At 38.3% G+C, this 23,606-nt stretch overlaps 1 protein-coding gene across 1 annotated transcript in view; it reads left to right on the top strand.

Moving 5' to 3' along the window:
* The window catches only part of tln2b (talin 2b), a gene marked incomplete at its 5' end in the record, with an annotated part of 63,985 nt that extends 43,224 nt beyond the window's left edge, over positions 1-20,761 (top strand). Inside the window, 14 exons of the mRNA XM_079449665.1 lie at positions 216-362; positions 2,964-3,130; positions 4,004-4,187; positions 4,473-4,598; positions 6,167-6,283; positions 7,973-8,158; positions 8,642-8,749; positions 8,826-8,931; positions 11,763-11,887; positions 15,477-15,602; positions 15,688-15,750; positions 15,856-16,038; positions 17,121-17,246; positions 18,051-20,761. Of these exons, the coding sequence (XP_079305791.1) occupies positions 216-362; positions 2,964-3,130; positions 4,004-4,187; positions 4,473-4,598; positions 6,167-6,283; positions 7,973-8,158; positions 8,642-8,749; positions 8,826-8,931; positions 11,763-11,887; positions 15,477-15,602; positions 15,688-15,750; positions 15,856-16,038; positions 17,121-17,246; positions 18,051-18,179 (1,893 nt within the window). The 3' untranslated portion in view covers positions 18,180-20,761. The remainder of the gene's footprint in view (positions 1-215; positions 363-2,963; positions 3,131-4,003; positions 4,188-4,472; positions 4,599-6,166; positions 6,284-7,972; positions 8,159-8,641; positions 8,750-8,825; positions 8,932-11,762; positions 11,888-15,476; positions 15,603-15,687; positions 15,751-15,855; positions 16,039-17,120; positions 17,247-18,050) is intronic.
* Between the last annotated feature and the right edge of the window lie 2,845 nt (positions 20,762-23,606).

Genomic DNA, 23,606 nt, shown 5'->3' with positions numbered 1-23,606 from the left:
GTCAGGTAATGAACATACAGCGGACCCCCTCAAAGGCCATCACAATCACTTCTTAATTATCGCACAGCGCTTTGTTGAACGGATGCAGTGCCTTTTACAGGCAGCCGCTGAACGCACATGCATTCATGAAATTAGACTTGAATACAGATCTCGGTATGGCTTAACTTTTTATGCGAGGTTTCGATATAGGAGCTGTAACGTGGCCATGTTTCCAGGTGGGATCCCAGATCAAATCCAGGGTTCAGGAGTTGGGCCACGGATGTATCTACCTGGTGCAGAAAGCTGGAGCTCTTCAGATCAGCCCGACAGATAGCTTCACCAAGAGAGAGCTGATCGAATGCGCCCGTGCCGTCACTGAAAAGGTACGACTGGTGTCTGGGTGATTTTGTTGTGTTTGAGGTTGTGTCGGACCTTTAATGATAGTAATTGAAAGAAATTTTTAAAATTTTACAATTTCTGCACGTGGCTCATATGTGGCTTTATTTTATTACGCATATTGAGAATAGGTGTGATGTCAAGTTTCAAAGTGACTGATTTCGGCTACGGATGATAAATAAGCAAAAAGGAGCGGTGTTTAGGAACTTGGGGTGGGGGCTCTTATGACTTTTTTGACATCCGATAAGCAACCACCCAAGACATCCCAGCGACTGCATGCAAACTTCACCCCGGCAACCAACCACACCTACAAGTCGTACAGGTTTGAAATAGTCATATGAAATAATATGAAGGTGAAAAAAGTTATGAAATAATTTTTATTTTGGGCCGTTATATGTTCTGAAGAAATATAAGAGCCTCTATACGTGTTGTTAGTGAATGTGTATCAATATTGTGTAGGTTTAATGGTGTCTGTGATCTTTTTAGCATTTATGTGCGGTTGCTAGGGTATTTCAGGTGGTTGCTATGTGTTTGAAGTGGTCTTGAGAAAGGTGGCTGCTAGGGTCTTCTCTTTGCCTTTCAAGCAGTTGCTTAGGGGCCCAAATCAAATGGTTTACCAAGCCCCAAAATACAATGATATTCTACTAAAATACGTATTAAATGTTTCATAAAAAGATTGTTTATTAAATGCAAACCATTAATTTAGGCACGGCACATTTTGGCATGACAAAGCACTGACATTTCTTTATTAACTGTAATAATGTAGTTATTACTAAAATCCAGTTTGTCACCTTTTTGTATAGTGTTCATTTTGACATTCAACCTTAACAAATCCACACTGCGGAAAAAAAATACTTAGTTCTTTTTTCTAGTGCAAATATCTTTAAAAAAAAATGAAGTACATTTATGCATAAAACAAGCCAAAATATCTGCCACTGGACTGAGAAACATAAACGTAAGTACTTTATAAAGAGGTCGAACTTAATTGAAGTTTATTTTTGCTTGTTTTAAGCACAAACACACTGATCACACACGAGATGTCTATTTGATGTCTGCAAGATTTATTTAAGGTTTTAAGTTCGATCTTCTTCAATATTTTTCTTCTCATATGTCTCCTGTCAGTTGTCTTATAGATGTCTGTGAAACGTCAATGATTTAGAAGGAATGTTAAACTGTCTTTTTACGACATTTATCAGATGTTTTTACAGAGTAGATGTATTCCATATCTTTAACAGACATACCTGTACTATCTGGTTTTAGAAACAAGGCCTGATGTCTTAGGTCATTTTGCTTGTGAAAAAACATACTTTGATTTAAGAATGTTTGATTTTTGTACTGCAAACCGACTTTTGATGGCAAATCCAGCTCACATTGACATCAAACGATTTTAACCTTCAATGTTTACAGTTTAACATCAGTGAAAGCCATGATAAAAACTGTACTTTCGCAGAAAGTTGTGCAAATGATTTACCTGCCATTGACATCTCAAGCCTGTGGAAGAAGCTACGAGAGCCGACTGCCTTGTTTCAGTTGCGGTGAAAAGCGCATTCCGTATCTACTGCCATTTTTATACCGTTCTGGAATGATAACAGTAAATCCCTGTTGCTTGTGACATCATATGCAGTGAATTATATTCAGCATGATGTTCTTTGTCTTTGATTACATCTCAATAGCTGGAGTTTGTTCTGTCCCTGCTGTGGTCGTGCTGTTGCCTCTCACTGCTAGAAATGAGCTCAGTTTAAATGTGTCCAGGTCCCCCACCAGCCCGACTGTATATTGTAACCTCAACACAGACTCATTTCTCTAATGGGACCTTTGTGTTTAAACGCATCCCTAATGGCATTTAACTGCTGGGGATTATGACACTGTAATATTTTTTTCTGAAGCAGTCCGTTGTCTCTCTATGGTGTTGGGGATGGTAGAAGTTGTTTTTTATATAGATCATGGATCACTTTTATGTTGGGAGAGTTGACCTAAAAAAATGTATGTATTTATTAACCCTCGTGAAAACCGGTATTTAAGAGTAAACAGTTTAAGAGTGAACTTTTGATTTTGATTTGGATTAATGTAAAATAATTGACATGTTCTGAAGAAATATAAGAGCCTCTATACGTGTTGTGGGTGAATGTGTATCATTATTGTGTAGTTTTAATGGTGTCTGTGATCTTTTTAGCATTTATGTGCAGTTGCTAGGGTATTTCAGGTGGTTGCTATGTGTTTGAAGTGGTCTTGAGAAAAGTGGCTGCTAGGGTCTTCTCTTTGCCTTTCAAGCAGTTGCTTAGTGTCCCAAATGAAATGGTTTACCAAGCCCCAAAAACTATGATTTACAATGATATTGTACAAAATATATTACAAAAAGAGGTAAAGTGAATACGTATTAAATGGGTCATAAAAATATATTTTATTAAGTGCATACCATTAATGTAGCTGTTTCTGTAAAGGCACAAAAAATACAAAGTTATTTGAAGTGTGTTTCTGTCTAAACATTATTCATTTTATTATCATCACGCAAGAAGCTCCTAAAGGTTTTGAAGGTCGTCCAGATGCTACCTATGGAGTTTATAATGAAGTGTGATTCTTTCCTCCAGGTGTCCATGGTGTTATCAGCCCTGCAGGCCGGTAATAAAGGAACTCAGGCCTGCATAACTGCTGCCAGTTCTGTTTCCGGCATCATCGCTGATCTGGACACAACCATCATGTTTGCTTCGGCTGGCACGCTCAATGCTGAGAATGAAGAGTCCTTCGCTGACCACAGGTGAGACACAACAGAATGCGAGATGACACAACTTTTAAAGTCTAAACAGATATTGACGTCACCGTGAAACAAGTTGGTATAGTGCTTTTTTTTGTGACATGTATTCAAGTGAAATGACTTTTGTTCTTTGAAAATTAAATGGATCGTTGGAAGCCTGGCCATTGGACAGTCAGTTAAGTCTCACTTTCTTGCCGAGACATGTTTTGCAGAGAAGGTCAGCGTATGAATTCATATTTGAGTTGTGGAGCATCATAAACTACAAGATTTTCTACAAAGCGTAAAATCTATAAATTCAACATGTTTGATGTTATCTGACTAGTTGGAGGGTAAAAAACTAAATATAAGCGCTTGGACACAATGGCCGTTTCTCAATTCTAAGAACGCAAAGAACGGACTTGTGTTCTCGTGGAGACGGGTCTTGGGAGGCAGCCTTGGAAGAACGAACTTGGATGGACATGCCCCAGTGACTTCTGGGACTTCAAGCTGACACTGTATGTGTGCAAGGCTGCTTCCGATGCATCCTTGACATCAAGAACAAATCAGGGTACTTTCATGCGTTCTCTTTTCTTGAGTAATGGAACGGACTTTGACGGTTCTTGATGACGTAGAGCGAGAACACAAGGACACAAGACCGCTGAAGAACACGTATTGAGAAGCGGCCTATATGTAATTTAATGGCATCTCACTCCAACTGCCCCAAATCTGCAGACCAGCCAACTCTAATCTCTAACTTGAATCCAAACTTTACACTTTCTTTGAGTAAATCAGAGACATGTGCAACAATGTCAAGATTAAGTTTTGTCTTGATTGTTTGTTTCCTGTGTAGTAGAAGTTTCTAAAAACCCCAGTGCATTCTTTGGTTTCTCGCTTCAGGGAGAACATATTGAAAACTGCAAAAGCTCTGGTTGAGGACACCAAGCTGCTCGTGTCTGGTGCTGCTTCGAGCCAGGACAAACTCGCCCAGGCGGCCCAGTCGTCTGCCAAGACCATCACGCAGCTCACAGACGTGGTCAAGCTGGGCGCCACGAGCATGGGCTCAGAGGACCCGGAGACACAGGTGCGTGCTGTGATGTTCATGAAATCTTTCATGTGCAGTTTTCTCAAAATAAATGGATCCTATTTAGACACAGATCATTAGTTGCTCAGGTGGAAAGCGTGCATGCTCTGACTCGCTTTGTGTAAAAGCCGATGGCATTTGTGTCGTGACTGTAGCTGGTACAGATAAAGACTCCCTTCTTTCTCTGTGACGCCCCTGGAGGAGTGCAATGCATTATGGGATGGAGTGTCAGATAAAGGTGGCTCAGATAAAGACTTCCTCTCTCTCTCTCTCTCTCTCTCTCAGGTGGTTCTGATAAATGCAGTCAGAGACGTTGCCAAAGCTTTGGCAGAGCTGATTAGCTCCACCAAATGTGCCGCAGGCAAAGCAGCGGACGACCCGTCTATGTACCAGCTGAAGAGTGCCGCTAAGGTACTGTGTGCGTGTCTGTGTTTTCCTGTTTATTAGTAAGGCATTATGCAGCTTAGTAATGACCATATCTTATGCCTATGGCTATCATGATGTGTATGTGTGTGTGCGTGTCTAGCTAACAGCTGGCCCAGTCTATCATTTTCTTGGCTGGGTGCTGTCATCTCATTCTTCAGTGGTTGTCATCGTTGTGTGTGGCCACAAATTACTAAAGCACTATCTTACGGTGGTGTGTGTTTCATGTGTGTATGTGCGTGCATGCATGTGTGTGTTAGTATTAACGACCCAATGGACACGCTGCAGGGGACAAAACCATGCTGTGTATGAGTACACTGTGTGGACGGTTTCCTCCCTTTCTCTTTACCATCTACCCTCCATTCCACATTATTATTATCTAGCAAAGCATGAATGATTCATTTTGTAAAGCTAATTAAAAGAAAATTAAAACAGCACTTGCTGATTTTCTGTGAAGTTACTGTGTGGCTCATTGCACACTGTTTATCATATTAAGCAGGAGAACGTTCCTCAGGCCGGTAAGAACAGAAATTTGATGTTTACTACACAGGGATCTTGCACTACCATCTTTCCCTAATCCTTTTTCATTCACTTTTTCTGTTTAACATTTGGGATTAACCTCCATGTCTACGATATGTTTTGTTTAACGTATTCAAGGGATGAGTCTTAATGCAGTCTGTGACGCCCTTGTGACCTTCACGCTGATTTCCTTTTTCAACATTCCTCCAACATATGTTTTCTTGAGGTCTTCTGGGGTTTCCCATTCATTGTTTTTTTAGTTAGTTTTTAAAGTAGTGTTGGTAACCCCCAAGGGTTTAGCGTCAGACCCCCTTTTGTTTTCCTGGGTTTTCCCCATTTGTTCCTCTTATGTTTGAAAGTTTGCCTAAAGTAAGGCTACAATCCCTTATATAGACTTCATCTTTAGTCCATTAAAACATGAGAGACTTTGCTAATGTTTTGGTTTAGATTTGAGAGAGGTTTTTAACTAAACCCTAGGAGACGGACCTCTCTCAATTATTTGACAGCTCACACACGACTGCTCCATTTTCACCGGTATATTTTGGGATATAATTGCCAAGCAAATCAGTCATACTGTTCTAGGTGGGATAGTTTTCACAAAATGTTTTTGGACCACCATAATTTTGGTAAAAAATTATTTTAGTAAGCTAAACAGATCAAATAATCTAAGAAATGTATATGTTTACACTAGCATTATCTTGAATCGTTTATTTTAAGCTAATGTTTTTGAAAATGTTTTCATTTTAATTGTTGAGAAGTATAAAGTTATTGTAAAAGTACATAAGTAACTAAGCAGCTGTTGAATAAAAAAGAACGTTGTAGTTAATTGGCCCCTGCAAAAAAAACATGGTTATGCCCATTTAAAGGGGTTAAATGAAACATAATCTCAATCCCCCTCCCTAATGTTTTGTTGGGTGGTTTGTATTATATCAATGCAGCTGACATTCTTTAGTTATGTCATTTTAGCTCTCATACCCAAAACAGGAGCAGCTTTTCTAAGCAAAATCTGACCTCTCTTATTTGTTTTTGTGTTGTAGGTAATGGTGACGAACGTAACGTCTCTACTGAAGACTGTGAAAGCAGTGGAGGATGAGGCCACTCGTGGGACAAGAGCATTGGAAGCCACTATCGAGTGCATCAAACAGGAACTTACAGTACGAAACATTTTTAGCTCTATCAGTGTTGTGTGTGATCCGTTTGGCAGTGGACAGACGAGACTGATTTTAAATAACACCTCGTGGTAACATGCATCTGCAGTGAATCTCCTGTGATTGAATCTTAAGGGGAGGGTAGGCAATTCTGTGTTTGATTGACAGGTCAGTAGGTGTTCAGTTCCTGTCTGGGTCACATCAGCCCAGACTGTGTTTATTGCCGCCCACCTCTTAAATAAGTACTTGTGTGTACTGGAGTTGTTCCAAAACACGTGTTCGACTCTCAAGCCCTTGAGTCTAGTCTTTACATTGGAAAAGTCAATGATGTTATGTTCATTTTGATCTTAATTAAGATATGCAAATACGGTCTCTGTGTGTCTGGCCTTGAATTAGCACCAATTAGGTCCGGCCTAATTAGCATCAGCCCAAACCAAAATAAAACCCATCCATCTGTGATACGAACCGCTAATACAGAGGGGGATACCGCGTGAATATTCGCCCGTTCTCCACCTGCTCCTCGTTCTCCTCTCACTGGCGTCTCCACTTATCAGGGGCTGTGTGACAGATTGAGATGAGGGGATGAGGAGGCAAGAGATTTTATGCTGGTTTGAAGGCTTTAATGCTTCTGTTATCAGATAAGTATCAGGAAACTTGGGACATTCAGAAAGCAGAATAGACCGTTTCGTCGGACGTGCGCCTGACACCCAGTTAACTTCCGGTTTGTGTTTGGCTAGTGTCTAATAATATAACTATTTATATTTGATTTCATTTATGTTTATATTAATCTGTATTTTTATTTTAATGTATAATGATTGTATTAAATAAACAATTTGTTGAATGGGTCCTGTAGTTTGGTCGCATTTAAACAAACCGTAGGGTACAACTAAAGTCTAAATTTAAAATATTGGAGAGACAAGTTTAGTCAAGTAACGGTTCTTCTCGATTTCTTTTGCTTGTTTGTGTCACAAAAGTGCTGTATAGATGAAACCGTCTATATGTTAAAATGATGCAGCACAGTGGATGCTGTGTAAACGGTTGCATGTTTGAACCCATAAAGGTTGGTAAGGGACTTATACTAACACATGCACTGTATTACCTGTTTATGAATTATACAAACCTCAGGATGTTGTTATTGCACTCGGGGTATGAAAACATGATTTTATCCCCCTTTTATTCACATTTTGCTCTTTTTTAACCACTTTAAAGTGAATGTAACAATGTATAAGATGATGCACTTCTGTAGTGATTGATGTGCAGCTATGCCCTTAAAACCAATGCATAAGCAAGAAATGGCTTTTTAATAGCATGAAAGGGTTAAAAAAGGCAAAATTCCATGCCAAATTTGTGCATTACATAAACACATTTTATCTAGATATAGATTCCAAAAGATCATTATGTACTTGGTACAATAAAATTTGTATTTTGTTCATTTATTTCAAGAAGAGATGTTTGAAGGGCAACATGCAATAAATTACAAGACAATAGAATATAAAAATGCACTAAAGCATTCTTCCAAATATCTTTCTCCGTGTTCATCAGAACAAAGGGAATGTTCTTCGAGAAACTCGAATGTGAGTAAATGATGACTGCATGAAAATTTTAGGGTGAAGTATCCCTTTAAGATGTGTAGACTATGTATAAAATGGCCTCAAAGTTTGGCTTTGACTCACTGTTGCATCACCCGTGTTCTAGGTTTTCCAGTCCAAGGACGTTCCGGAGAAATCCACCACCCCGGAAGAGTTCATCCGCATGACCAAGGGCATCACCGTAGCCACGGCCAAAGCTGTGGCAGCAGGCAACTCTGCCCAGCAGGAGGATGTGATATCCACTGCCAACCTGAGTCGCAAAGCCCTCACTGACATGCTCACCACCTGCAAGGTGCTTATACACGCACAAACACACACAACACGTGCTGACCCACTGTAACCGCATAAACAACTGCACATTTATAAACACTGTGTTTCCACACACACACACATACACACACACAGCTAGTTAAGCTGGCACAACTGCTCCTTATGTACATCTGAATACTTCTCCATGTCAACAAGACCTGTCCTACTTTTGAGCCCCAAATGGCGCCACCTTGTGTCATTCTGATGTACTGCATTTCCTGCAGCAGACTGGTTCATTTAATAAAGCCAAAAGAAGAAAAAAGCATTCCTTTTTTTAAGTGCTGCACCTCAACACCTTACATTGGTTTGCTCATTCCCTTTCTTAAAAAACCCTAATTTGATTTATTGTTTCCTGCATTACCATTAACATTACAGCACTATGAAAGTGGCTTCATTTAGTAATATGAATTAGGCATGTTGTGTAACGCAGGTCACGTGTCTTAAATAATGTGTCTGTGTTTATCAGCAAGCCGCGTACCACCCAGAAGTATGCAAGGATGTGAGGAATAAAGCTTTTCTGTACGGTATCGAGTGCACCACCGGATACATCGACCTGCTGGAACACGTTCTTCTCGTGAGTAAGAGTTTTTACTTTTGTAAAAGTAAAGCTTTCGTGTGCACTCGTAACTGTGTGTGTTTACTATATACAGGTCCTGCAGAAACCAACAGCCGAACAGAAACAGCAGCTGGTCACCCTGTCCAAAAAAGTGGCCAGCTCGGTCACAGAGCTCATTCAGACTGCTGAGGCCATGAAAGGTGAGCAAACACACGCATGCACACACACAACTGATACAGGTTATTGTGTTAGTAATCTCTCACTATAATAAACTTCATATCAGTTTATTAAAACACAGTAATCTGCATATCAGTCACATGTACTACCTAACAGAACAGCTTGTTTTTATTTGTTCAGCTGATTTAAGTTGGACATGCGGTTACGTGCTGCAGAACAGAACAGACAATTCTTGGCCAGTGGATAAAACTTGATGCCAATCAAGATCTTTAATGTTGACACATGATAGGATTTTTAAATCGGTTCCTAAAATTCCCCCAAAATAACCAAATTCATGGTTCCTCTGTGATTTTATGCATAGCTGAAACCGTATACCATTTTGGTTTGAGGAACCATAATGTTTTACTTTACTTAAACTGAGCTTTTGTGTTCCTGTAGCTCTATTGGTCAAGTCAAGTCAGCTTTATTTATATAGCACTTTTTACAATTTTCATTGTTACAAAGCAGCTGTACAAGAAAACATTGACTATAAGCAAAACATATGAGGTTATGCAAGTCAAAACACAGGTCAAATATCAGACACAGTATAAATTCCTATATGCAGTGTTAATTAAATAAGACTCTAAAATTCTAGCAGCCCCCCGGCCAGGCAAACAGTGTAAAACAGTATGCAAACGGTGGCGAGGAACCCAAAACCTCAGAGGGAAACCAGGCCTAACCAGGGGATTCCAGTTCCCCTCTGGCAAAAGCTGCAGCCTCTGCACAAGCTCGACAGTGCAAAACAACAAGGCAAAATGAATACAAATTTTTATTTAAGATTATCATTATTGGCAAAGCATTGCATTTTTAGTGAAAAGTTGGCATTTTAGTTGCCAGATGGTGAAAATATGTACACTACCGGCTTTATTTTTTTACATTTTAGAGCAATAGTAAACCCGTTACAACTATGAAATAACAATTGTAATGTGTTGTGACTAAAAGCATCTAAAATAAATCTTCAAAGTGCAATAGTCACAGTTTGACTAGAATTTGCTAATTCGTTTGCTTTGCATTTTAGTTATTTTAGTTTACTAAGATTAAAACTTTGAAACCCTTTCTGTTTATTAAAGTGAAATAGAAAATTTACCTAAAATATTTTTGGAAAAACTTACAAATAATTGAGCACCAAAATTATAAAAATAAACATGCGTAAAATGATAAAAGCATATAACAAAGTTTCTAAATCTTGAACTAAATTTTACATAAAAACAAACAATTATTTAAAAGAAAAGCTTATTTAAAATATAAAAGTAAATATATAACACTATTATAAATCTGCATCCTGCTTCTTAATTTTTTAATTTATTATTTGGTATTTTGGTTAAAAAAGATTTTCAAGTGTTAACATCTTTTTGCATTTAAAAAAAAAAGTTGTGTTGGTCCAGTAATAGTATATCCGTTTGAGAGCTAACAGGCCAGATTGAAGCTCAATTGAGCTGTATTTGTGCAGGTTTAATAGAGCCGTTTGTGTGATGGCACTCTTTAGCTCTCTTCTATAACGCTGTTATTCTGTTTCCTTCTGCCACAGATGGAGGTGAGTATGACACACACAATGTTGATCCTCTCCAGTGTCAGGCCACACACAAACTTGAGCGGCACGGACGCACGCAGGGATTTATAGATTGAAGGAAAGATAGAATTGAATTCCCTCAGGTTAAACATAATCCTCAAACAGATTCGCTCCATCTGTTTGAAGCTGTTGAGAGGAAACTGACATCTTTTAGTGCTTTATTAAGGAATTCTCTACGGTTGTTAGTACAGAGATGTGTGCATTTATCCAGAACATTTATGAATTTCAAGTGTTAAAAAGGAAATAAATTGACAGAATCGTTTTAAATCGATATTATACACTTCAAAAAAGTCTTTAATTTTACAGATTTTAATAATTGGGTAAAAATAAAATAACAGAAATACACTGCAAATTAACAAGAATAATATAAAAGCTGTGTCATTTTGCGTGATGTCATATAGCCTTGAAAATTAGTTTTAAGTCGCGTTTTAGTAGTCATTTAAGATTTGTTAAATTGCAAAAAATGTCCAGGACATTAGACCAAAATTCTTAGACAATTCTTTACTAAAATCAGAAGAAAATTATTCTGTCATTAATGGCATCAAGAAAATTTAATAAATATTTTGATGTATTCATTTAGATTTACCGATAATTGAATAATTATATTATATATGAACGTTTATCGATTTTTATATTTTTCTCAAATATATGCATGTATATATGTGCTTATAAATACAAAATGATTATGCACTGTACAGTATCATTTAAAAACAAACTTTTATTCTGGATGCGATTACTGTCATGCGTTTGACAGCCCTAATATAAATATTTTTCATCTTTAAAAATTACGAATCATAGCTTCGAGCCAAATTCAAACTCACTAAATAATTTTAAGTGATTACTTAATGTGTTTTTATAATGTTTATGTCTTGCGTTATACATTTGAGTGTGGCTTATTGTCATAAAAGATAAAAACTGGTAATGGTTCATTGCAAAATGTATTTTTTTACAATTCGTGTGAAGTATCACCCTGATTTATTTTTTTGTCAAATTTACCAATAATTACTATATTTTTTGTGTAAAATTAAGTTTGTCATTTTTATGTTTTTCGAAGTTCTTGTGTTGGAATGTGATTCTATCCCTCCAAAGCTTATTTTGTTTGAATCTTCATCATCTTGCATGTTTTGTTGTTGTTGTTGAAAGATTTCAGCTATCTTTATACCACGTGATCACATTTCCATCCATCAATATTATACATGTGTTGAGTGAATGTTGGTCATGTCGACTGTTTGTCCATCATCTCAGGTTCTGAGTGGGTGGACCCAGAAGACCCTACTGTGATAGCAGAGACCGAGCTCCTGGGTGCCGCCGCATCCATCGAGGCCGCGGCCAAGAAACTAGAGCAGCTGAAGCCCAGAGCCAAACCAAAGGTATTCATCCATCACCCCTCGCCCCATTAAACATAACGCCCACAAATAGACATAAAGAGCCTACCAAGAAATCTCTGTCAAATCAATTCCACTGAAACCATCTCTGCTATTTCACTTGAAAGTGGGTTGGTCAAACAATTTTAGCAATTTTATGACTCCGAATGTGATATGTTTGTGTTTTTGATGTATTTTGTAAGTATTAAAACATCTTTACAGCTTTTTCTTTTGTGGTAAAATTAATTCCATCTCTTTAAGAATTAGATATTGTCTGAAGCACACTGTACTTGAAGTACACGTCTGTACGGTTCTTGTTTGTTTTTATTGTGGTTACAATATTTTCTGTCTAGCGTTTTAATGATTCAATATTCTTCAGTTTCATTTTACTTTATATTTGCCGCTCTGAATCTCATCTCCAAGAAGGTGGTCAGCACTTTCTAGAAACGCTCTTCCCTGGAGCTGTTTTATTGTTCCATCCATCTGTATTATAGCTCGACTGTCAGCGATGCTTTTCGCCGGAAAAACATCCATCCACATTTTGCCTCTCAAAGCTAAACCTGTTTCCCCCTCCTGGGTGTATATCAATGACTTCTCTGTAGCGAAATCACAAAGCAAACTCAAAAGTGCTGCCAAGAAACGATCTTTTCAGCCACAGGCCAAACACTGTAGAGAGAAAGAACGTCTCTAATAATATCATGTTATTGTTTCAGGGGAAGAATATTCATAAAGCTCTTGATATTGCACACTGCTCAAGATGAAGATTTCACTGACTGCTGCTTAAATTATTGCTCAGGCTAAAGAAGAACAGCTCATTCTGTGTTCAAGTGAAAACTTTTACATATCCATCTGTCTGTCTCTACATGTATGTATGTCTGTCTGTCTGCATCTGTGCATGTCTTTCTGTCTGTCTATATCTACATGTCTGCCTGTTTATCCATCTGTCTCTCTATCTCTGTGTCGTCTTTCCCTTTATCTGTCTGCCTGTCTGTTTGTGTTTTTCTGTCTGTCTATATCTACATGTCTGCCTGTTTATCCATCTGTCTCTCTATCTCTATGTGTTGTCTTTTTCCTTTATCTGTCTGCCTGTCTGTTTGTGTTTTTCTGTCCGTCTATGTTCACATGTTTGCGTCTGTCTCTTTGTATGTCTGTCTGTATATGTCTGTCTTTCAGTCTATCTATCTCTACATGTGTCCGTCTCTCTGCCTGCCTGTCTGTCTATCTATCTTTACATGTATGCATCTGTCTGTCTGTCTCTACACCTCTGTGTCTGCCTGTGTATCTATGTCTGTCTGTCTGTCTGTCTGTCTGTCTCTTTCTTTCTGTCTTTTTCTGTCGATCTTCACATGTATGCATCTGTCTGTATGTCTGTCTCTACTTGTCTGTATGTCTGTCTCTACATGTCTGTCTGTCTATCTTTACATGTATGTGTCTCTGCATGTCTATCTGCCTTTGTATCTCTGTCTGTCTGTCTCTCTCTGTCTGTCTGTCTGTCTCTCCATGTCTGTCTGTCTCTACATCTATGCATCTGTCTGTCTGTCTCTACATGTATGCGTCTGTCTGTCTGTCTGTCTATCTTTACATGTATGCATCTGTCTGTCTGTCTGTACCTATAAATGTCTGTGTTTGTCTGCCTGTGTATATATATATCTCTCTTCCCCTTTCTACATGTCTGTCCGTCTATTTCTGTCTGACTGTCTGTCTATATCTACATGTCTGCGTCTGTCTCTGTCTTTTTATATGTGTCTGTTTATCTACATGTATCTTTACATGTCTGTCTGTCTGTCTGTCTGTTTTCATGTCTATCTTTCTATTTATATATCTGTCGGTCTAGACTCTCCGATTACACCTAAACACTTGAATCAGTTTTAGAGCTCATGAATGTACGGGTTCACTTTACAACGTTGTATCCTGCCAGACACTGACTTTTTAACTTCAGTCTAGACCCAAAAACAGAGTCATTGGTGCTTATTATCACCCCTGGAGTGTCCTCCCTAATATATCTTCATTCCTCACTTACTTCAGAGCTCCCTCCTCTATCCATCCTTGTTTGTCCAACTGCTATCCCAGCATGCCCTGCTTCACCTTGTCCTCTCATTCTCTCCTCTCTTCCCCATGTTCTGGAGTTAAGGTAAACCTGGAAGCCTTTCTGCAGGGCTCTGTTTGATATGTTTGATATATTAGGTTGTTATTCTGTCCAACTATATATCAAACATATTCCTACAGTGTCCTGCTCCGTCTCCAGACTTGTGTGTGTTGTGTTTCATGAACGTGTGTGCTTTTGTGGCCTCTGACCGATCTATTTGCGAAGGTGGTTAGCAAGGGTGTGTATTTGTTGAGTCGCGTTTGTTTCTTTGACCATGTCAAAGGTAAACCTTAGATGCTGTCACAGCACCTCCAAGCCACTAGGTGTCACCCTCAGATTACAGTTCAAAGTTAGATTTCATTTTTGCCTTCACTACTTTGGTTATGTTGAGAAATGCATACAAACATGGTAATCTTACTATTTCAACGGCATATAGTATGTAAACTGTGCACAGTATTTACATTTTCTGTAAGCAAATAACACACAGTTGACTTAATTTGTTAAAATGTATGCAAAAAAGCACACTGCATGGAATGCTTAATCCCACAATGCAATGCACTCATGCTTACTGTAATAAAATCAAGTTACAATGTTTTAATCCAAATGAACTTCATCTTTGATTTCCATAGTGATGCATTCTACATGCTACAAAATGGTACAAGTAGTATTGTAGGATGCTATTACCAACATACTGTACTCATACTTCATGTTAGTTTAATAGTGAAGTGTCTTCTCATATCAGAAATAGTTTGGGTTGCATCTTTTCAATTGTTCTTTTTAACATAAATGAGATAAAAACAATTATTCTGTCATCATTTACTCACCCTTTTGTCATGTTATATCTGTATGACTTTCTTTCTTCCGCAGCACCCAAAAGAAGATATTTTGAAGAATGTTTGTCGCCAAAAACTATTGGTCCCCATTGACTTCCATTGTACAGACACAGAGTCAATGGGGACCAACGTTTTTTTGTACCAACATTCTTCAAAATATCTTTGTTTGTGTTCTGCAGAAGAAAGTCATACAGATTTCAAATGACAAGAGGCCGTGTAAATAATGAAAGAATTTTACCCATTTATCTTGACATTGAAAAAATCAATGAACTGTTTGTTCTCAGTAAAATGCAATAGAATGAAACTAAACTTGACCTTTCTAAAGTTTGGGGAAACTTTAAGATTTATTTTTTAATATTATTATAAAGAAATGTTTATTGTTAATTGGAACAATTGAGAGTATTAATGAAGCTATGACTGAATAAACTTGTGATTATTGACATTAAAAACATAAAACATTATTTTATTATACAAACATGAAATCGAAATTGTTTTGAACCTTTGGAAATTCTTTAGAAAGACACACTTTGTCTAAAATCGATAGCCAGATGAATCTATTTTTTAATATTTATCTTTGATTGAAGCAAATATAGTCATATTTGAAGCTTCACGATTAGCTGTGTCATCCGACAGCCTACAGTTTACTATGTGTTCTGCTTTCCTATTGTGTCCTCAGCAAGCCGACGAGTCTCTGGACTTCGAGGAGCAGATCTTGGAAGCGGCCAAGTCGATCGCCGCGGCAACCAGCGCTCTGGTCAAATCTGCATCGGCAGCTCAGAGAGAACTCGTGGCACAGGGCAAGGTATTAAAATCATCTGTTACAGCGTTTATTATGATTAAATACAGATTATTCTCATGTTAAACACATCGCGTTGTGTTTAACGTAGGTGGGCTCTATCCCCGCCAATGCAGTTGATGACGGCCAGTGGTCCCAGGGTTTGATATCGGCTGTGAGTTTTATTTGTCTTCTCATACCATCTGATATGCATCTGTTAATGGTAACAGTAGTTCCAGCTAAAAGAAACCGAATGAATAGAAGTCTTTGCCTCTGTCAGGCCCGGATGGTTGCGGCAGCTACCAGTAACCTGTGCGAGGCTGCAAACGCATCGGTCCAGGGTCACGCCAGCGAGGAGAAGTTGATTTCTTCAGCCAAACAGGTGGCGGCCTCCACGGCGCAACTGCTGGTGGCCTGTAAAGTCAAAGCTGATCAGGACTCAGAGGCCATGCGAAGACTGCAGGTTAATCACCCACATGTATACAGAAAAACAAACAAAAAAAGATCTTGCTTGATTTTATTTAATCCTCTTATGTGGTTCAGTTAAGCCGGATGTTGGACATTATAGTTTTCATCGAAAAAAGTCGTATGCTTGACCATTTTTGGTTAGCGTTTTGAGATTTAGCCAATGACTTTTTAGCTCTTGTTTTTGGCACAGGAAGACAGATCTTTCCCTAGCCAATCACATTTTCTCACGGCTCAAGAAATATCTGCGTACATACAGAACCACTCGAACCGACTCAAAGCGATGTAGTAAACACACCAAATCAGTATGTGGCGCTGTAATTCTGCGAGACATAAACTTAAAACGAAAAAGACTTGCAGCCTTGCTCGCTGGGGTGATGACATCATCGTTTTAGAAAACATACGGAGTGGCTGTACACACGAAAACGCAAGGGTGTCGTTTTCAGATTTATCTACTCTGGGACCCGGTTTAAAAAAAATTGCGGTTTCAGGTTCCAAAATACCGGATCCATCTGGACGAAACACAGATATGATACAAAATGTTCACGTGTACAGGTTAACGCGTCTCCATGTGGATGGCATCTTCATTTGCATACTGTCTGTCGTTAGAGGGGGAGGGGCTTATGAGGATGCATCCATTAAATAAGTAATAAACACTGCAGCATACAATAAAAAATTACAATTGTCTGTTTTGATTTCGTGATGGCTTTTGAAGGATACTTCTTCATTTCTTATTCCAGACTCCATTTCACTCAGATATTGAATAAATTCATAATAGAAATGAATACGTGAAATATATAGCAAACATTACGTATGAAACAACGAGTCGGAGTCTTTGTCTAGACAGCCACTTTTGCTCCGGTTACGTTTTAGTGTCCTCCTGGTACTTGCATACTTTTTTCCCCACACACTCAATGTTATATACCTTTAAAAATACGTATGCTTTTGTTGTGTTTGAGTATCAGAATGTTAAATTGCACAGTTCTTGTTTTCAAATTCAATAGTATAGTTAATGTTGGCATTACATCATCACCCTCTGAAAAGCGTGTCTTTTTTTGTCTGCGTGGTTTGTTTGCACAGGCTGCTGGTAACGCTGTCAAGCGGGCGTCTGACAATTTGGTGAAGGCGGCGCAGAAAGCAGCTTTTGATAAATCCGAAGACAACAGCGTCGTGGTTAAAACGAGATTCGTGGGAGGAATCGCTCAGGTGATACTTTTTCCGAATCATTCCCATTCACTCCAAGACTTTCTTCAAAGTCAGCACTATTATATTTATTAGCTCTGCTTTTGGAAAAAAGGGATTTGACATTTAGAGCTTCATTGTGGATTTGACTCGACTAGAATTTGCAGGCTGCGGTTTTGCACAGAGAATCCACAGCTGGCATTTTTCATTGGGCCGCTGTTTCTGCAAACAGCTTATTTTGCCGTTTCATCGCAGGCCAGATGCACTTGAATTAAAGACTGTGTGTCTGCCTGTTCAAAGCTGCCTTCCTTCCAGAATCCAGAATATCTCATCTCATCTTGACAAGGCGTTGGAATATTCCGCACAGGCGATATACCCAGTTCAATGGATGTTGTGTGCGTCTGCATGCCTACTGGAATTAAAAGAGGCTTTTCTAACTGAATCTGCCTTTTTTTCTGAAGACCAGAGCTTACCCATTAAAATATTTTGAATCCACAAAACCATCTCTTTGGAAAATTGCAGGTCTGCACTAAAAATGTCACATATTTTCAGAGCGCTGTTAGGATCAAATTATAGGCGTTTTCACCTCTTACTAAGAAAAAAAGGAAGACCTGTATACTTGTGTTGCTGTTGTACTGATGTGCACTCCTCATTGCATTTATTAATAAAATATACTGGTAAATTGTTGACGAACAGCCATTACGGCAATGTCAAATTCACTCATAAAACATCAATAATTCTTCAAACCATGCTTGCATGAAATGTCACTTTCTTTGGATTTACGAACTATTTCCTCTGTTTCCTTTAACTGTTATACACTATTACCAGATCATAGCGGCGCAGGAGGAGATGCTCAGAAAAGAGAGAGAGTTAGAGGAAGCTCGCAAGAAACTCGCCCACATCCGACAGCAGCAATACAAATTCCTGCCCAGCGAACTGCGGGAAGACCAGAGCTGAACCCGTCTTCTCCCATCGGACGCCATTATCTGCCTGCTGCTATTGATGATTGGCTCCTCACATAAAGGAACTGATTGGATGTTTTGATAGCTTAAGTTAAATGTAATTGGCTCACGGCAGCATGGGACTAGCACCACGGATTGGGCGTTTGGCTCACAAACGGCGGACATCTTTGTGTGTGAATGGATTTTCTTTTACACAGGGCTAATCTGTTACGTTTGTCTTGTATTCTAAAGTTTGAAGGACTTGTTAGAAGTTTTATTTGTCGGTGCGTGTTTACGTTTGATGTATCCGTCGTAAGTATACTTTAATGATAACTTACCATAAGGTTCTATACAATGTCATTGAGTCATGGGTATGTTTTGTGAATGCATCAACCAATGTGAAACCTTCCATGTCGGGAAAGGTAAAGCAGGCAGGCGGAAACGCTAGAAAAGATTTGTTTCGGTGTATGAGGTATGGCGTCATTATAAGCTTTTAAAGAATGCACTGCTCTTATACATATCTCACACACATATATCAATTATGTTTTAGGACACATAAGGTTATAAGTAGTTATTTAGGGAAAGAATGTTCAAGGCGAGCTTTGTCGTATTATTTATTAATAGAAGAAATGTAAAAAAGTAGCTTAAAGCTTCTCACCGGTAGCTCTTCGCGTCGGCAGATCTGCAAGTTAGATTGATCAAAATAAGAACGCTGTGATATTCAACTGACCATTCATGCAAACTGTTGCATCCGCAGAAAAAAGGTGTAAATGATCTCGGTTACAACCCCAGACCTGCAAAACAAACGGTAGCGTTGTCATTTAGTTTGTTATACGTTATCATCCAAACATTGGACAACAGAGTGCTTTATAGTCTGACATCCAAAATAGCTGGTAGGAGTGTTTCACAACACGTCCCACAATCCTTTGTGTTTCGAAACGACACAACGACAATGTTTGGAATAGCATACTATTGTACGGTTCATAGTATTTCTGCATTGTGCGCACGATATTCAACTTTTCTGCATGCATGAAAATACCAGATGACCTTTTACAGTATATTAGCCAAAACTGCAGTATACAACCGCATAGCTGGGAACACAATTTCCCACAAAGCAGTGCGCTTAACTTTCCGTTTCCAGTGTGATAAATGAATAGGAAGCAATACCATTTCTTAATTTAACAACTTGATTTCTATTATTTCAATAATGACTGTCACTAAAGAATACAAGCTCCTATACAAACGAAAATAGTAGGCAGTATGAATTGTGCAGTATTCAGTAAGAAGTATTCTTGTATTCGTTTCCGGACATCTCACTGTTTCCACAATACACAAAAAGACTAGCATTACAAAATGTACCACGGTACTACTATGGTATTTTGGACTATTATGGTAGCACTTAATTTTACAGTCTTACATGTACACACAGTGTGAGTGGATAAAATGTAAAAATAAAGTGATCTGTCATAACTAGAAAGCAACGCTAACTCTGAACCAACTGTTATGAAAGTACCTTAGTTTTACCATCTTATACCACAGTAACATCACGTGTCTTTATAATTTGGTTCATTTACATATCAACTTTCAAGATTGTACTTGCATGGCTGTGAGACACAAACACTACAGGAAACATCTCATCTAGCTTTGTAGGATTAAACGGCATCAATGAGCTTTCAATGTACACTTACCTGCGAATAACGCGCCTTTATTCTACTTCCAGTGTACTTTGTGTATGTTTTTGGTCAGAACTTTTAATAACTCCGTAGAATAACGTGTGGCACTTATGAGAGATGAGCTACACTATATCGACTGTTGTGTTAACGCCGGTTTCTCTTCAAATCTGGACTGCATTGTGTCATAGTGCCTTATTCTGGTAGCTCGGTGTGTAAGTTGCTGTTTTATGCTGCTTGTGGACCAGATTTCGCTCCACGGATATGAAGCTTGACAATGTTGGCGTAACCTCCAAACTGGTCTCAGATCTGTGTAGGAGTATTTGTTTGCTGTAGGAGCAAAACATTGTCTGTTTTAAGATGAGTGAAGCAAATGTTTATTTGTCCTGTTATAACTAGCTTTGTATGTGTACAGTACAGCATCGTGGCGTTTTATCGGACGTCCGTTGCGCGACTATTTGACGGTTATTCGATCCTGTTCTGCAATGTTGTACCTACTTAAGGCCTAAAGATTGCCTTGGCAGGCCGCTATACTGCCACATGTATGAAACATTCAATGTTTAGATGTATATCTTCACGAATTAACAAGCCACAGTAGTGAATCAAAGGGAAAGACTGGGTTCAGTTGGTCCAGTATATTACAATACATTTTTTGTTTTTCACTTTGATAAACCACTATGAAGTTTTGTTTCTCGTTTTATGTTTACTTTATGTAATGGCTATAATGAAGATATTTCAATATGTGGTTGAAAATGTGGTGTCTTATAGTGGAACCGAGAAAACGGCAAGAACTATCGCCTTTTGAAATAAAGTTAGGGCTTTCTGTAATCAACGATAATATTAATAATAATAATGAACATTAAAAATGATGTATGTATATTTATCTGGTCATGAAAGTATTTTTTGTATTTCCCTGAAAATAAAGAGTTTCAACAAACTGTGACTTGTGAACGTGTTTTTGTTGAATTAAAAATAATCTCAAATATGATACATTTTTAACCATAAGTTATTATATCAACATTTACATCTATGCATTTGCCAGACGCTTTTGGAGCGACTTACATTGCATTATCCTATACATTTGTTTCTAAGTATGTGTGATCCCCCTGGGATCAAACCCACGGCCTTGGTGTTGTTTACGCCATGCTCTTACCACTGAGCTACAGGAAAACATCTACTGTGTAAAACATCTTATAAGCACCTTAGAAAGATCAGTTTTACATCCATTCTAAATCATAAACATCACACAGACATCTTCTAGATGTTTATATGACATCTGACAGCAGACGTAGAGTTCAAATAGATATCTGCCAGATGTATACGGATGCAAAACTGCTTTTTCTAATATGTTTGTTTTCTACACAACAGATTTTTTTCTTGATTTTAGATCTCCAGATCTTTATTAGACGGCTTACGGACATACCTGTGCTATCTGGATTGAATTGAATAAAAACATGTAAATAGCTAGTTAGGGTTTTTTGCAAAGGTCAACATCACTACTGTTGCTCATTCTAAATATTGAACAGAACTCATAAAATTACATTTACAAAAACCCCAAGGGGATGGGTGGAAGCAACTGAATGAACAAACCCAACCAGGTTTAAATTAAAATCTCCATATTTGACCTAACCATGGATTGAAACAACCCAGTGCAGTCATGGAGTGAACAGAATATTAGATATGGAGTGGAAGCCTTTTCGTCGGGGCCAGTAAGTTAAATCCACACAACCACATTTAAAACTGCTTAAAACACCCAATATCCATCAGCAAGTTTTACGCACACAAGCACAATTCACATTATCTTCAGAAAATGAACAAGTACGGCCTTTTTTGGGCTAAAACCCTTGCATTTTTAAATACTCTATTAAAAGTATAGATTAAGAATTGGAAAGCTTTACATGCATGTCTGAATCTGGATTTATTTGTACAAACAATAAATAAATGACCTCCAAGTTGGCACTAAACCAAGCAAATGCCACCATACCAGCATTCGCCGAATTTTATTACAATAATAAAAAATTTGCATAATTTATAATGGTTGAATATACAGAGTTGTTGCTGTTTGTTTGTCTGTTATTAGATGTGACACATTTTCTCCTGCAGGTGTCTCTATTACTCCTTCAGGATTTGTGGTCCCGTTCATCCTTGGAAAGATGTAGGGGATGGCCAAATTACAGTGTGTGTGACCAAAAAAGGACATGTGGCATTTCCCTTTAGCTCCAGATGGTGAACTATAACAGAACATAATGTACGGTCAAAATGGTGCCTCATAATGAAACAAGTACAAATGCATGTTGTGTTCCTTTTTAAAACTGCATTTAAAATGATACTGAATCAATAAATGCAGATGATGTTACATTTGAAAGAAACATCCGCATGCATTATTTAGGTACATTCTTTTAGTATCCATTAGTTTCCATTGTAAAAGTAACAAATGCTGCCTTTTTAGTTGTGATTTAAGGTAAAGGGAGTCAGAGATTCCCAGCTGACTAAAGCTTGTCCAATCGACACCATATTAGGGCTGTTGGAGTGTGCTCGAGTCAACCCCGCTTAAAAAAATACTCCATTCAACCACTACAAGTGGACACCGCACACATTTTACATACCAGAGTGAGACTTTATTTTGGATCAACTTTTATAAATCCATGAGTGTAACAGTAGACGTTGAGGCGTTTTTGTTCACACATTTGAGATCCATATTAAGAACCCTTTAAAGTCACACGTGTGTATTAAATGATGTTGAAATGAAGACCTAACACCGAGACCCATATCAGGAGCTCCGCTGAACTCAGCCGCACCTGGGTTGGGCAGAAGATTCTTTAAAGTCTGATCTGAGGCATGATGGGATACCTTGTTAATAATGCAAACCCTGTGAACCCATATACTCGCATACTAAGAACTTATATTAGATCGTGTTCATGGTTGAGGTTTGCATGGCTTTACTTAGTTTTAGTAGACATTCATTGGCCCACGGCACATCCTTCCTGTTTTCTTTTTCAATGTAAGCAAATAAGCACAAAATGGATTTCATGGAGACTTTAAAAGGTTTTGTTGACGGTCACTTGGAATTACTGCCGTGTTTGTTAGACATTGTAAAACTACTAAATGGCATGGATTATAATAAAACCATTGATATATTGAATATGAGTTTCTGTCATATTCAGCTGTTGTATGCTAGCACCAGCAGTATTACAGTCTTCTGTTTGCTGTCAGCTAGACACATTTTTGTGAAATTAGAGGCTATTTGAGAGACTTTGTTTAGATTGCTTTGGTCTCACACCACAGGAATGATGCCGGCACCATGAGCGGGCAGCTCTCACGCTCTTTAGCCATTTACACAACTGCTAATGTTTAAAGTATTTTGGTTCATTCAGTAGAAATGCTCTTTTTCTGAGAATGTTAAAACAGGAATGTATATTTTTAACAATTTCTTCTTTTGTTTACGTTTACTTTTTGAATTGATTAGGAAATGATGTGCGTAGTATAGACGGTGGCACGCATGAACCCATTGTCATGTCTTGTGGAATTTCCTTAAACTGTAAATTGGTTTTGTCTGCTTTGGGATGGTTGTTGACTCACAATTTAAAGCTCTCAAAATGGAAAGACTTTTTTTCCCATTTTAATCCGTTCTTAGTTCGGTTTGGACCATATACCTTAAAATAGATGAGTCCCTATGGAGTAGTGCACAGATGAAGTTTTTTGCAGGCCAACCCGGAAGTTAGCGTGCGCTGTTTCCCTCAACCGAAAGCCTACACATTTCCCCCTTGACCTTT

The sequence above is a fragment of the Barbatula barbatula genome, assembly GCF_947034865.1.
Source record: "Barbatula barbatula genome assembly, chromosome: 25".
Classification (NCBI taxonomy): Eukaryota; Metazoa; Chordata; class Actinopteri; order Cypriniformes; family Nemacheilidae; genus Barbatula; species Barbatula barbatula.
This window is presented reverse-complemented; position numbering and strand designations above follow the sequence as displayed.